At 52.0% G+C, this 14,938-nt stretch overlaps 1 protein-coding gene across 2 annotated transcripts; it reads left to right on the top strand.

The window, feature by feature from the left end:
- Positions 1–1,101: 1,101 nt before the first annotated feature.
- On the top strand, positions 1,102–13,629 carry CACNG1 (calcium voltage-gated channel auxiliary subunit gamma 1). Of its 2 annotated transcripts, XR_013928433.1 has the most exons (5): positions 1,102–1,479; positions 7,401–7,475; positions 9,572–9,709; positions 10,420–10,885; positions 13,188–13,629. XR_013928433.1 is itself a non-coding variant. In XM_080389159.1 (4 exons), the coding sequence occupies exons 1-4, from the start codon at positions 1,239–1,241 to the stop codon at positions 10,644–10,646; spliced, it is 681 nt and encodes a 226-aa protein (XP_080245285.1). In that variant the 5' UTR covers positions 1,102–1,238; the 3' UTR covers positions 10,647–11,220. The 2 variants fall into 2 exon arrangements, 1 of the variants encoding a protein (XP_080245285.1); XM_080389159.1 differs by lacking the exon at positions 13,188–13,629 and having other exon boundaries at positions 10,420–11,220.
- Positions 13,630–14,938: the final 1,309 nt, after the last annotated feature.

Here is a 14,938-nt window from a genome sequence, read left to right as displayed (position 1 = left end):
GCCGGCTTTAGGCAGTCACCCTGTTCCCCAGGGGTGTCCAAACCAGCACTGTCACACATCCAGCAGAGTAATGTTAACCCCTTGAAGTCATATTTCAGTTACAGTTATTTTGGATCAATACCTTTTATCTTATCCCTTATTTCCTCTCCCTTTCCCACGCTCCCCTTTCGCCTTAACTCCTTGCTTCAGATTGCCCTCGTTAATTTGAGCTGACACCTCTGCACACCTTTATTTTGACATCAAATTGGGGTGTTCATAAAACAGGGCTGGAGTAGCTTTGACATTATCTTGACACGATAACATGATATTTGCAGCTTTCCACTGGCATTTTTTTAACCATTCCTTTGACATTCAGGTACCGTCACCCTCCTCGGTTTGACATCCCAGTTATAATGTCATCTCCATAGTGGCCTCTGCAATGACATTATCGTCACGTTCACATTGTGATCAGCTGAAATACCAAAGAGAAGGAGAGGGGTTGGCCCCAGCCCTGGCAGTCTGGGTTCAGGGTGACTGAAGTCACTTGTGGAAGAAGGAGCAGACGCCGGAGGTGCTGTACGCATGGAGGGAAACCTGCGCGGTGGGAAAGCAAGCGAGCACTCCAGTGGGTTTGCATTAGGAAAAACAGGCAAAAGGCAAAAGAAACACACACGCCAACTACTCAGACTACTTCAGGTTAGTTAACAGTAACTGTGATAAAAAATAAACACTAAAATCAATGTTTGCTTGTTTTGCCATCCTTTACGCCGCAACGCTCGGCTCTGGAGGGGTGTCCAGCCCCCGACTCCTCGCAGGGGCTGCCGCAAGCTGAAGGGCTGCCAGGGCTCTTCAACTGCTCCCAGTCAGCCCGAGCTCAGGCCCACCACCAGTCTAAGCACAGATGGGTTTATAACCTCGCTGAGAAGTTAATTGTCCTATTAAAGCTGTTTCTGGGCATGCCCCAAGTCAAGAGATCCCAGCCTTTGCGCGGCGGCTGGGGTGGCTGTGGGGATCGGCGGGTGGGAATGCACAAGCAGCGCGGTGGGACGGGGCGAAAGCTGAGCTCTGCGGGGCGCCGCTCTGGTTACGTGCGTTAACGACCTCCTCACTGCGCTGGCTGACACAGCCCAGCAGCTGCCTGCAGCCGCTCGGCGACGCAGGGCTGACATTTGCAAACACTCGGATGCGCCAGGATCTCGGGAGCGGAGCCCTGGTGAATCACCCACCGCGCTCCGCCGGGAGCACCAGGCTGGAGCAGGATGGATGAGAACAAACCCCTGAAGGTCCGGCTGACGTTCTCTGTGATCCTGGTGGGCGTCTCGCTCCTGTTTGCAGCCGTAGTGACTGACCACTGGGCCGTGCTGAGCCCCAAAGTGGAGGAATACAATGCCACCTGTGAAGCGGCTCATTTCGGGCTTTGGCGGCTCTGTACAAAGCGGATTTTTATGCAGGAGCAAGGTCCCAAAGAGAAGGGCTGCGGGCCCATAAGCCTGCCAGGAGGTAGGTGACCACCCAGCGATGCACGGGAGAAAGCCCCAGGCAGCCACACCAGGCTTTGCTTAGGAGGCTGCAGGACGTGGCAGAAGGAAGACGGGGTCCATGTCCCACGGCACTTGGTTTGGCACGGGGCCGTTTTCATGTGGGGCTGCAAACACGCCTCGGTGCCACCCCTCTCGCTGTAGGTGTGCGCTGCGCTGCCTTGCATGGCTGTTTGTGACCGTATCTGAGCCTCCTGTGCAGCGACGAGAGTGGCGGGGAGAAGGGGAGGAGGATCGGACATGGTGGAAATCACAGAGGGTTATTGGGATGGTGGAAACCTCACATTAAACCCCAGGTTTTTCTAACCATCCGCCTGCACCCAGGCAGGCTGACAGCAGCAGGCAAGGAAGAAGATTTATGGATCCACCATACATAGCTGGATCTTTAGGGTTTCCAGATCCATGTAGCTGTGGAGGAACAGCCTGCTCCCGGCGGGCACTAGGTTATCTCCCAGCTATTTCAGTAACAGCCATTTCTCAGGGCAGGGAGGAAGAGGGACCCACAACAAAGTGCTCTTCCAACTTATATTTTAAAAAAAAAAAAAAAAAAAATGTCATAAACTGAATTTGAAGCAACTTCTCAGTGCCTTACCGAGCCTCCGAGCCTCTTGGTGGAGGCAGCGTGGTCCCACACACGTCCCCACCATGGGTCCCTCCAGTGCCAGGAATAGTGAGGGCAGCGGGGGAGTGGGCACGGCTGCTTTCCGGGAAGACCATTATATTTCCCTGGCCAAAGGAGCTCGTTAGGTTTTTGCTGATCACAGAGTCAGCAATACTCGCCCTGTACGCGCTAACACACCCTCCCCGTGACAGAGCTACGCTGCTTTTTTAGAAGGCTCATAGGGTACTGGATGCTTTCCAGAACAGAAATAACAGGATTGCCGTCACGTTAGAGCCGCTGCTTGCAATGAGATATGTATGTTAAGACATATTTGAAAATTTCCTATGAAAAATCTTACTGCCTGGGCTTACTGCATGTTCCCTGTATTAATGCAGTTCTTTATCTCTTTGGCCAAATTACACGTTCCGAAGAGAGGAGCTGAATCCCGGCGGTCAGATCTGCCTCTAGCCCACTTTGGGAGTGTGACATCCGTATGCTCAGTGCCTCTCCCGACGGTACTTCTATGCCTAGAAACAGATTCCTCACAGCACACCTTTCCTTGCACGTGGAGGAAAACTCCCACAAAAGTAAAAACACCAGAAATCGGTGGATATACACCCAAATTGCACAACTGCGGGGTAAATATAAAACTCATAAATACCCAGCTGTCTGCAAAAAGCAGATTTGCGGGCAGGGCAGCGCGAAAGCAGCTTCTCTCTTTGACAGACACCAGCATGTGCTCGCACAGGCACTGAATCACGTCCCAGTGCTGCCGTTCTGCTGGGCACAGCGAATAACTGGGGGAGGATGGGCCGCCCACCCACACCAGCGGTGGTTTTCCAGTTTTTCAAGATATTTGGGAATTTGGCTGATAGCCCGCGTCACAATCAGCATCCCAGGTTTCGAAATGTGCACCTGGGTTATAAGCAATACCTCGCTGCCTGTTTTCCTCAGGCAGGGAAGGCAGCACGGGGCGGGGGGGGGGGGGGGGGGGGGGGGCAGGGGGAGCACAGCCCCCGTGGGGGGAGTACAGTTCCCATGGGATCAGCGCTGAGCGGTGCTGCGGCCGCGCAGGATTGATTTCACACTTCTGGGAAAGGGATGTCGGCAGGGCAACACCAGGGCTGTGAAACCTGCAGCAGCCGAGAAAAAACGTGAATGAACAAGCGTGCGGTAAAGAAGCAGATGCGGGAGGGCACTGGTTTTCCTGAAAATCATGAGACGTAACCAGACGTTACTGCCACTGCCGGGGCTGGGAAGGAAACATAAGAATTTATCATTGCATTAATAACCATTTACCAGTCACTCCCTGGGGAGGAAACGGATGGCATGATTAACATTATTTATTAGGCTTTGAGCTCAGCACGGTGCAAAATGGGGAGGATGACTTCGCTTGCTGTCCACAAAGCAGGGCTGTGATTTAGGCAGAGCTTTAAAATTTTACAGTGCTTTTCTGAGGATGTTGACAAATTGGAAAGGGCTCAGCATCCTGGTGTAAGAAATAAAACGCTGAGGGAGATGGCGGATAAAACCGAGCAAATTCAGATTAATACTGAAACATGTTTAATGGTGGTCAGTGGGCACTGGGGCAGTTTACTACTGGTTGTAAAGTGAGTTTGCCTTCGCTGCCGGTAACCCCAGCGCTGGCATCGCCCTACGGAGCAGGGCCTCGGCGCCCGCAGGCTGGGCGGCAGCGGGGATGCTCTGCAGCCCGCGTGTGCTGCCAGCAAGTTAAACAGGTCCTTGTGCATGCGGGAACCTGAGTTCGGGCAACCGGAGGGAAAAAGCGCTTGAGCAAATGTGTTATCAGCAGGTGTCCGTACAAGAGACTCACTCTGCAAGACTGATAGGAAATTAAACTGTCTGGAGATACAATCTCCAAACCCCAGTGTGAGTCAGAGACCTTCCCCGGGCTTGCTGGCCAGGTCAGAGCCCAAGGTCTGGCCCCCTCCACCACCCAGCCCCCACCTTATCACCTCCTCTAATCACAGCAGCCGGTCCTGTCTCCCCAACGTAACGCATGTGGAAACCTCACGTTAAAACCCCGGGTTCTCTAACCGTCCCACCTGCCACAAAACCCCACGTGCTAGTGTCCAGCCCGTGTCCAGGAGCAAGGTGGGCTCCAGCCCCTTCCCAGCCTGCCGCTCCAGGGGGCACAGCTGCCACCTGAAACTCTGCGTGGCCCAAACATCTGGTGGCCTTGCTGCCCTTCCTTCCCCCGCGAGGTCCCCAGACCGCAGCCCCCCACAGCTCAGCTGCGGTTCTGTGGGATCGCACCTCTGCCGTGTCCCGCGGCTGCATCCAGCCCCGCGGCGCGAGCGGCTGGGAGCTCGGCTCTGCCCAGACAGCGGGGGGGTGAATTGGCCCCTTTGCCCCCCCAGGAGCGCTGGGTCTGGAGGGTTATCACACTGTGATAAACCACGTTACAGCCCTGAAGTTCATCCAAGCGTTAATGCCCACAGAGCCCCTGGACTGTTCCCATCAGCCCGCTGAGGTGACCTCGTGGCAGAGATAATGCAATTAGGGGTGGAGAGAAACAAAGATTGCCACAGTTTTCATCCATTATAAAAGCCATTTTAAATCCTATCCATTATGTAAATGTGGTGTGACACAAATGGGCTTTTCTCTTATTCATGATGGCACCAGAGAGGCCTTGAAGTGCCTCAGTTCTCTTGAATAACAGGGAGCCTTGCTGAAATAGATATTCCCAGCTCAGCAGAGCACCGAAGCATCTTTAAACTGAAAACAATATATCATTTCACCCAAACCAATCTAGTTATATTTTTCCACAATAAATGCATTTTCCAAAACCACCTCCTCTGGAGCCAGCCCATCTCTGCAATAACCCCCCTTGCTGTACCTTGGCAGAGCTCTGCTGTAAGCCACCAGACACAGAGGCAGCTCCTTGTCCTGCAGACAAGTCCGTCTCCGAAAGAAAGTTGTGTGTGCTCCCCCCGATGAGTTTCCATGGACCGGAGGGAGGACCAGGCTGGCTTGCATCACCTGCAAGGGACCCAAGGCTGCGCTGCGTCCCACGTCACGCCGTGTCTGGATGGCTTCACCTTGGGTTTTGTACAGCCAACACGCCCCAGGACTCCTTTGAGTTCAGGTTTTTCAGAGAATTAATTAAAAACCGAACCAAACAGTCGCAAAATAAAGTGTCCCAGTTTCACCCCATTTCCCTCCCCTTTAGCACAGGAGCCAAAAGCTCCCCAGACTGGGATCAGCAGACACGGTGCTCAGCCTCAGCCACCCCTCGGTCGCCAGCAGAGGCACACAGCCTCCGCTCTGGGGCTCAAAATTTGCAATTTCAGTCACAGAGGTCTGAGTTCAAGTATGTTTCCTCCAGTCATTTGCAAGGATAATAAAGAACAGGTCAGGAGATGGCAGAGCGGAAAATGAACCTAGTCTCTAGCAGGGAGAAGCTGAAGCTGAAATAAAAGTCAGCTTATAAAACTAAGTAGATAAGAGCATCTCGAAGGAATCTTCCACTAATGGGTGCAAAAACGCTGCTTTACAATTGCCTATCTCCTGGGAGAGAGAACATAAATCCTTCTCGAATCAGTAACTCTAACATCTGCCATTTACATGACAGAAAAAACCCACACAAACCAACAGGGAACATACAGTACACTGGTGTCTTCTTCCCACCAGAAATTAATGTAAATAACCAGCAAAGCGCAGTGCATGCCCCCAGGCAGAAACCACCCTGCATGGTCCTGCGCCGGGACTTGGCTCAGGCTTTATCCCGCGACCCAGAGCAGCCTGTCCCAGCCCGGGTGCTGGAGAGGACCACAAAGTCCTCGAGACTTTCTCCCAGCACCTCCTGGAAGCTGGTGTTAACTCTGGGTTTTACTGGGTGGGAGATGCTGGTCCCTTGCTGCAAGCAGTGCCTGTCTTCCATGCAATCCTGGCGTGATTTCCCAGTGGGATGGGAGTCCAGCCTGGGGTGCGGACGGGTGCTGGGGCAGGTGCTGAGCGTGTCGTCTCCAGCCCGGCTCAGCAGAATAGCGCAATCAGAGCTGGCGCTACTCAATGCGCCTCCGCGATTGCACCCTTCCAGCCAAATTCCTGGCGAGCAACTGTTCTCCCAGCTCCGCACCCCTTCAAACCTTCAATTAAATCAGTTATAAATAGCGAGAACACCCTCCATCCCGACCCTGCTGCTGCCAAAGCTTCGAGTCAGCAGGTCCTCACCAGACCCTTCCCCATCCTGCTGGGACGCTGAGGCTGAGCGCCTCCCATGCCCGCTGACAGCAGTGACATTGCTTCTCCGGCTGACTCGCACGAGGCCGAGTATGAAACAGCATCGTGGCCATCAAGAGACTCGGCTGCCAACTCCCCCCCTCCCAGTACGCCCCTGCCCCACAATCTTGACCCCTGCTCACTTAATAACCACTCCATAAACACCCCACGGCAGCGTGCTCACATTAGATCCAGGTAGAGTTTGATAAAGTTCCTGCTGTCTAACTCTGCTCTCTTACCCAATTAACTTAACAGGCTGCTCTGATGGGAGAGACATTCCGTAAAGCCAGGCTGCGTGACAGCCCCTTTGCCCTTGGCTCGCACGGCTTTCAGCAGCCTTCCCTTCCCCGGACAACAGTTTGTGGCTTCAGATAGCTTTTGGGTTTTTTTTACTGACCGCCAAAAAAAAGCCTTTCGTGTCCCTGTCGTAGCAGAACACCCTGTTCCCTGCTGCAGCCCCCCCTCTGGGACCCCCGTCAGGCGGTGACATCCCCCACCCGCAGCAAATGCCCTGGGCTGCTCCCCTCTGGGCAACGGGGTGCCGTGAGCTGGAGCGGGGAAGAGCCGGGAGGGAGAAGGTGGCTGGGGACACAGCACCCTCCCTTTTGGCAGCCCCAAGGGGTGGTGACCCCCCCGCGGCCGAGGTGCCAGCTCAGCAGGTCTCATTACCAGGACATACAGCTACATGGAGAGGCAGGAACATGTGATGGCCAAAGACAGAATGAGAAAAAATTATCCGTAATTCATATTTTAAACGGATGAGCAATCAGTGCACAAAGCTCTCGGAGGGAGCAGCCCCCGAAAGGTATCAGAGGGGGCTTCAGTGTGTCCGTGCTGGAGCTGGTGGCCTGGCCTGTGTGTGCCACTCATCTGCCCTCAGATAAAACAGATCCGACTCCAATTTTCCAGTATCACCAAGGGTAGGGAGCCTTAAAAACACTGCAAGGCTGATACATCAATAAAAAGCAAATTCAGTTTTCCTACATTTTACCAGAGGCTTCCAAGCGCACGTAATTCAATCTCCTTTTGGCTTTCAGAACACAACTGCTCCTACTTCAAGCACTTCACTCCCGGACAGAGCTCGGAGATATTTGAAGTCACCACCCAGAAAGGTAAGAACGATCCCAAAAAACTATTTTCCTAATAGTGTTTGAATGGAGGTGTGCACAAGATTTAAGGGGTCCCCAAAATGGGGGTTCGACCCTGCTTCCACTGAAAGCAGGAGAGGAATTTCCATCAGATACCATCAGCTGGGAAAAATGTGAAAAAGGCTCAGAATGAGGTCAAGTGCCAGCTTCCCGGGAAGGATAATTTTTATATACGATCACACTTGTAAGTGTGATTTTACTTAAAGCTGTCCCGCAAATATATAACAACGTCAATACACATGAAAAGTGCAAAAAGTCTTTTCAGCATCAAAATGACTTTACAATGCTGGCACCGCCTGCGACACGCAGAGCCTCTGCCATCAAAGGAAGAAAGCATTAATAAAATCTAAAGGAATATATTATATACATCATACTCCAATCAGAGTCTTGACCCTGAAAAATACAGAGACTCTGTGGAGACCAGTAGGAATTTTATGCTTCATATGGATTTTATACGAAAGCCACGTAAAAACCCGAGCGACCAGTGGAAGGAAGGACAGAGACCCACGGAGGCACGCACAGCCGGCGTTACAGAGTATGGATTTGCACAGCCAGCTGTCACAGACAAAATTTCACACTTCTGTTAAGTCCCTGATAAAACCAAATACTCCGAGGGTCATCTAACGTGCTCCTCTCCCGTCCAGCAGGTAAAGACAAATTTTTTTCTCGTTTGCCACACAACAGATTTGACTGTGGAGGAAATCAGTCGATGATTGCATTACACATCCTAAACAATCTGCTTTGCTTTCCGTGGAAATGACGATGATGGAAAGCTGTTTTCTAAAAGAAGCAGGTTCCTAAGATGGGAAAAACTGGGAATTTTATGTGGCTAGAGGAGCATACCTCTGAGCTACCTGCTTTTGCTCATTTATACACCGCCAGATCCAGCCATCTGATCTTAAAAATGCACCCAATGCCTTCTTAGAAATTTCAGGGAAAAAAAGTCAGGAAGAACTTCTTTTCTTTGAAGCAAAAGAAAAAGCTTAAGCCCCAGCCAAAGATTTCACATCGAAACAAACTCTTTTAGGCAGTTCCCGCACATAGTAAAGAGAAACATTAAGGAAATTATAATAAAACCGTGGTATGAAAAGCAGTGAGAACAAAGAGCGATCTGCCGTTCCCTTCCACAGAAATAGCTACATTTTGATGGGAACTAATTAGGAACAGGCAAAAAAATTCATCATGATTTTGCCTGGGAAATATTTTTTTTTAATGGCTTGAAAGGCAAATATCATCAGGCACTGTGATGTTCACACATGGCTACATGTGTTAAATATTAAACTCATCTGAAAATGCATGGAATATGTAAATGAAGTCCTGAATTATTCAATTAGCAATCCTTCCCCCCCATTCAGGCACCGGTGTATGCTTCAGCTGGGCAAACTGTCCAGCGCACATCTTAGGGAAAACCAGCTTGTTTTACGGAGGGTTTAATCGTGTGCCCTGAAGCAGCTGGGTTTTCACAGAGCTGGAAATCATTGTCTTAAAGGAGGGGGGAGAAAAAAAACCAACCACCAAGTGCTGTGCAAACACCTCACCTCTGGCCTCCTGCCTGCTTTGCCGGCCGGGATTTGGAGCCCCACGGAGCACCCAGCTGTCTGTCCACATCGGCACCACGCACGGGGGCCGTGTCCAGGCTCTGCAATACAGGCAGGGGATAAAAATAGCATCAAGCTGTCTGTTTACTCTGGGCGATGGGAGACACGAGAGTGGAGCCCAGTAAGGCTTCAGCAATAGCAATGGTGTAGCACAGCTAAAGCGACCCCAGCCCGGAGCATCACTGAACCAGTGCAGGTGCCGTTTGCTCCTTCCGTGAGTGTTCAGAGCATCTCCCCCTCCTGCTCTGTGTTCACACCCTTCACCTTCAACAAGACACACGGCCAATATCTGCCCCTGCGTTTACTGGAGGGAAATAGCCAATTTGCCAGAGCCACCCCTCCACAGCAGCAGGACTGGACGTATTCCTCGGAGTGACCTTCTGCAAAGTCACCACCACTGACGGGAGCGTGCTCCGGATCCGCATGCACTTGCAATTTGTGGTGTTTGTTTTGCTTTGGCAGAATACAGCATTTCAGCTGCAGCCATTGCCATCTTCAGCGTTGGCTTTGCGATCATCGGGACAATCTGCGTCCTCTTATCCTTCAGGAAGAAGAGGGACTACCTGCTGAAGCCAGCGTCCATGTTCTACACCTTCGCAGGTAGGAGGCTGGGGGCTCACGTCCTTGCGCTCCTTCATAGGACAACATAGAGAAATATAGATCCTGGGGGGGGAGAGGGCATGGAGATGCTTCTAAAAAAGCCCTGAACGTGGCATTTTCTCCCTCGCCACAGTCACACCACTAGCCCTTACGTGGTGCTCTAGCTGAAGAGCTCTGAAGATGTCCTGCTCAGCAAGCATCACCCTCCAGCTTGTCCGTATCTTCTCCAACTACCTTTAAAAGGGGAATTTCTAGTGGATTCAGGGCCAGCCTCACTCTAACCCAGGGTTATACATTATTCTCTCTCATTTATTAAGACTTAAACCAAAGGAACAGCTGACCCAGGCCTGAAACACACAGTTGTCCCCCCAAGCCCACGAAGGCTGCATTTGCACCTGAGCCAGCACCACCGACCACGCTGGCTGAGACAGGGGTGCCAACTGTCACCTCCATGCAAACCTTACCCTTTGGAAAAGCTGCCTAGGGATGCAATTATTCCTCCACCACTCGAGTTTCCCATCCAAACCGGCCTAAAAGATCACGCTCAGCTGCTCGGAGCAGTTGCCAGCGTTGGTCCTTCAAACGCTGGAGTAGGTGACTCACCTGGGAATCACTGCAGCTCCTGCATGCAAAAAGACAGCTGAGGTGGGTAATTAAAGATGAACAACTGACAGTCGGTTATTCAGCCCACTGCTCCGATCTTCCTTCAGGTCTCTGCATCATCATCTCGGTCGAAGTCATGAGGCAATCCGTGAAGAGGATGATCGACAGCGAGGAGACAGTCTGGATCGAGTACAGTTACTCCTGGTCCTTCGCCTGTGCCTGCGCCTCCTTCGTCCTGCTCTTCATCTGCGGCATAGCCCTCCTCCTGATCGCGCTGCCTCGCTTCCCCCAGAACCCCTGGGAGACGTGCATGGATGCAGAACCCGAGCACTGATGTTCCCAGCACCCAGGAAAAAAAACAGAAAGTGTTCTGAAAAGATTTGCCTTTTTTAAAATGTCTGGGTCTCACTGTACAACGTGCCTTCAATTACCTAAGTCAATACTGAACCAAGGCATGTTCGATTGTAATTATTGCTTTGTTTCTTTTTTTTTTCTTTTTTTTTCCCGCCTTTTTTTTATTTTTATTTTTTTTTAAGAAATCAGAAAGAGCATTCAGCACCAGTGTGGTCGTGGGTAAGTGGCCCTGCTCAGTGCCAGTTTGGGGATGCCTCGTGCTGATGCATTTAGGGGGGAAAAATTAATATCTGTGTGTGAGACAGCTCATGCCACAGGGGAGACAGCTTTCTTAGGGAGGAGACGTTTGGTGTAGCGGTGCAGATCCATGAGGGATGCTGGGCTTTTACACCTCACCTGGTCAGAGAGAGCCAGCAAGAAATTCCAGCTCCATTTCCTCATCTGTGCTGTAATCCTTCCTAAGAAGGGCTGGCTTACCACTCTGAAATAAGTTGGAGATCCTTATGCAATTCCATTAAAGTGTTAAAATTTGGGGGGGAAACCCCAAAACAAAACTGCCTAGCATTCAGATGAATATTTCTCCTACAAATTTACACGCTTCAGTTCCATTCTTTTGAATTAAGCACAAAACCCCCGTAAGATAGAGTTTCCGTTCTGCTTAAACTTTGATGGCAAAGCCAGGTACTGAACATTGAGAGTGAAATTTTCCTTTAATAAAAAGCATAATCTTCTAGTAGCACGATCTTCTGGGAAATATTTTGATGGAGCAATCAGCTGGCCCATCAAGTCCTGCTAGATCCAGACTGACAGTGTCATTCTGGGTGGTGTTTACGGTACCAAGTTCTTGTCTGTTCCTTGTGAACGGGCTTTTTAGGAATACTGCGATTTGCCCAGTGCATACATGTATAAAACCACACTTGAGGAAAAATTCTTCCAGGTGCCTGCCGAGAAGGAAAGGACTTCGCCTGAAACACCTGGGAGAGTCAGCGCTGGAAACACGACGAGTGTGCCTTGCTGTTGATGCACAGCCGAGGCGTTCTGATGGGGGATGCTGGCGAGGCTAGTTGTGTTGCAGAGCCCTGGCACTGCTCTGCTGCGAACGCCCGCAGCACCGGGGGGCACTGGGGGTCCCACAGCGCCTCTGGCCCAGCCCTCTGCACCATCACAGCCCCCCAGCACCATCAGCAGAGTGGCAGCGCGAACAGAAGCCTTTTGTGAAGTCGCATGGATGTTTTTCCAGCTCTTTGAAGTCAAAAAGCGCTACAAATAACACATATATTACAAATTTGGGGGATGAAGCGTTCATTGGTGCTCAGATCTGAGCAGGAGCTGGGAAGCTCTGCCTGTCTCCCATCACGAGAGACACCTGCAAGCCTTCAAGTTGTCACTGAACCACGGTGAAACGCTAAATGGTTTTGAAATCTTATTTTTGGGTACAGAGCTGACATGCTTAATTTGCATTTTCATTGTTCAGGAAAACAGAGGCTAGTTTCTAGGGAGATCCTTCATGTGCAACAACAGCAAGGGAGGCCACTGGCATGACCCCTGCGGTGCCTGACCCCAGGCTGGGCTACCCAAGCCCACGGAACGCAGCTGAACCTAAGCAAAGCAGCTGGTGGGCATTCCCAGCTCAGCCACCGCCATCAAAACAGCCTCACCTGGGGCAGGCAAGGGGCTGAGACAACCCAGGTTTGGGGACGGGGGTCTAGGGTCACCACCCTGTGGGGACCAGCAGCATGTGCTGCACCCCTGGGAAGCCCCTTCCTCAAGCACCGTCCCTCTTGCAACGCTTCCTCTGGGACAAAGCAGCTTCCAGGTGACTTCTTATTCCGACGGGCCAAGTTGCTGCCCAGCCAAGGAGCCGCTGACTCCCTTTTGTGACACTCAAGAGCAAGACTTCGTATTTCAGATACGTCCCGAAAGGTCTCACCCACATCATGCACGCTCCAGCTTGTGTCAGGGCTGAACCACTTTGTCCAAGCTCCAGTGAGAGCCATGGAAAGATTCCCAGTACGTGCCGGGCTCTGGCTGGGATCCAGAGGTTTCACAGCCTCTCTGGGCTCAGTTTACTCCCACGGCAGAGAAAACAGCTGGCAGCAGTGAGACCCCGCACCCACCACCAGCACCTCCGGCAGCGGAGCTGGGCACCTCCGAAAGCTCTTGAACTCACCGAGCGTCATTCTCTGCCTGCTCCAGGCTGAGGCTTTTTGACCATCCACCACCTCGTGTGGTCCCTGCAAGACTAAGAGGCATGCAGATGACTTCATTTTCTTTTTCCAGATCCTAAGAAATGCTGATGAGGGACCCATCTATTAAATTGGTCATTGGTATTCACAGTGGGAAAGGCGCTGCTCCTGCGGCAGGTCTGCTCTGCTGTATCTAAATCTCTTTGCCAGGGAGCCGATAATGTGTTTTGAGAGCGTTAATAGAAGCGATTGGCCTTCACAAAAGGAAAAAGAAGAATGTAATTTAGAGGGGGGAGGGGGAGGAAGATGTAACCAGGTTTTTTTCATTCTCTCAGCTGAGCAACCAGCAGGGAATGGCCACCAAAACTTCAGGAACGTACATGAAAATGTGAAAGAAACGTCCTCACTGGCAGGGAGGCAGCGGAGAGGAACGAGGAGGGGAACCCGGACAGGAGCACACGTGGGGCTGCGACACGGCCAAGGAACGGAGTGGGAAACGTGCCGGAGAGAGGAAGAGGCAAAATCATTCACAGAACAACTCGCTTCCACCAGCCGCCATGAAATCCTGAGCGTCAGTCCTGCCGCCACCAGACCCATGGACACCTTCGGTCGCGGGTCCCCTGGGCATGTGCCATCTGCCACCGCTGCTGCCCGTCCCCTCCTCGGGGCATCACCGAGCTGCCCTGAGGCATCACACGACACAGCACTGCGATTTCAGTAGAGCACTGCAAAGCCCAAGCGTTAGACCACAGAGTAAATGCAACAGTTTGGTTGGGATTTTTTTTTTGTTTGTTTGTTTACGTAAGATTTGCTGTTAGGCACGAGGCGCAGAGAGAGAATCTGCTTCCCTTATTTTTAAATGCTGTGTTGTGTGAATTTAATGTGTGGAAAAGGTGCCAGACTAACAACCCTGAAGAACCAAACTGCCTGTTCAGCAAGCAGCTAGCTGAGCTGCCACTGCAGGTTCATCTGCCAAGCGGCACCACAGCAGCCCCAGCCGGGCAGGGGGCCGGGGGCTTGTCCCCAGCACACGGGGGAGCACGGAGGGGTGCACACAGCCAGGGGTTCCTTCAGAAATCTTGGTACAAACCCCGCTTTTCCCCTAGTCCGTGCCTGAAAAGGGCCAGAGCATCCGCATGATGCTCGGGTGTCCTCCCACCCTGGCACCCCGCGCATGGAGGCACAGGTATACTTACTTATTTACTTCTTTTTTCCACTGATCCATTTCCATCCTTGTGGTGACACCAATCTGTCACATCCTTGCGGCCATCACCTCTTTTTTCCTCTCCTTACTTCCGCAGCTATGGAAATGATTTCTAGGAAGTCCCAAAGATCCGAGAATCTCCCCCTTCTGCAACGAGATCCTTGGCCCCGCTGCAGAGGGCACCTTCTCCTCCGGGCTTCACCGCCCCTGAGGAACCCAGCCGGCACGGGGCCACCGACGCCAAGAGATGGCTGTTGGCAGCGCGACCTCCTGCCAGCCCCAGGCAGGGCCCTGGGGATTAACCCCGAGCCCTTGGGCTCCGTCCGGGGCGCTGCCATCGGGCATTTGCACACCAGGAACCCCACCAACGTGCACAAACCGTTTTAGAGTAAATCTGAGCGTAAACTTCATGTAACATAAACTTCCACTTTCCATGGTGGGAGAATGCCCCTCGGAATGACCTAAGTACTTCTAGGCTTCTATGACCTAAGTACTGGGAGTATTAGGCTGCTCTATACACACCATACAACCTGTTGTAAATGCATCCACTTCAATTATTTGCCCTTTAGCACCAAGGGGCAAGAGAAGAGCATCATGTCTCTGTTTTGACCGAAACAGCGGATGAGATTGCTCTTGGATCGATGTTCTGGCTCTGGCGAAGCTACTGAACATAAATTCAAGCCATACAGACGTCCTATATGCACACCCTGCATCTAGGCAGGCTGAGCCGAAGCGGAGAGAAGGGAACCGGCTCGGCTTTCTGCCCTACTTTCTTTTTAGCAGAACCATAGCACGCGCCGGTTTGGCATGGCTGCACCCAGGGCCCACCGTCACCGGGCTCACCACGAGCACCGCGACGGCGTTACAGCTGCTCTCTGCCCT

The sequence above is a fragment of the Falco punctatus genome, assembly GCF_963210335.1.
Source record: "Falco punctatus genome assembly, chromosome: 1".
NCBI classification, from domain to species: Eukaryota; Metazoa; Chordata; class Aves; order Falconiformes; family Falconidae; genus Falco; species Falco punctatus.
The sequence above is the reverse complement of the archived record's forward strand: the minus strand, read 5'-3'. Positions and strand labels throughout refer to the sequence as shown.

Excerpts from the sequence above, each read along its gene's own strand:
- CACNG1 (XM_080389159.1), top strand. The coding sequence starts at position 1,239 with ATGGATGAGAACAAACCCCTGAAGGTCCGGCTGACGTTCTCTGTGATC. Across the intron at positions 1,480-7,400 it reads GCCCATAAGCCTGCCAGGAG|AACACAACTGCTCCTACTTC; the intron begins GTAGGTGACCAC and ends TTTGGCTTTCAG. Across the intron at positions 9,710-10,419 it reads CATGTTCTACACCTTCGCAG|GTCTCTGCATCATCATCTCG; the intron begins GTAGGAGGCTGG and ends ATCTTCCTTCAG.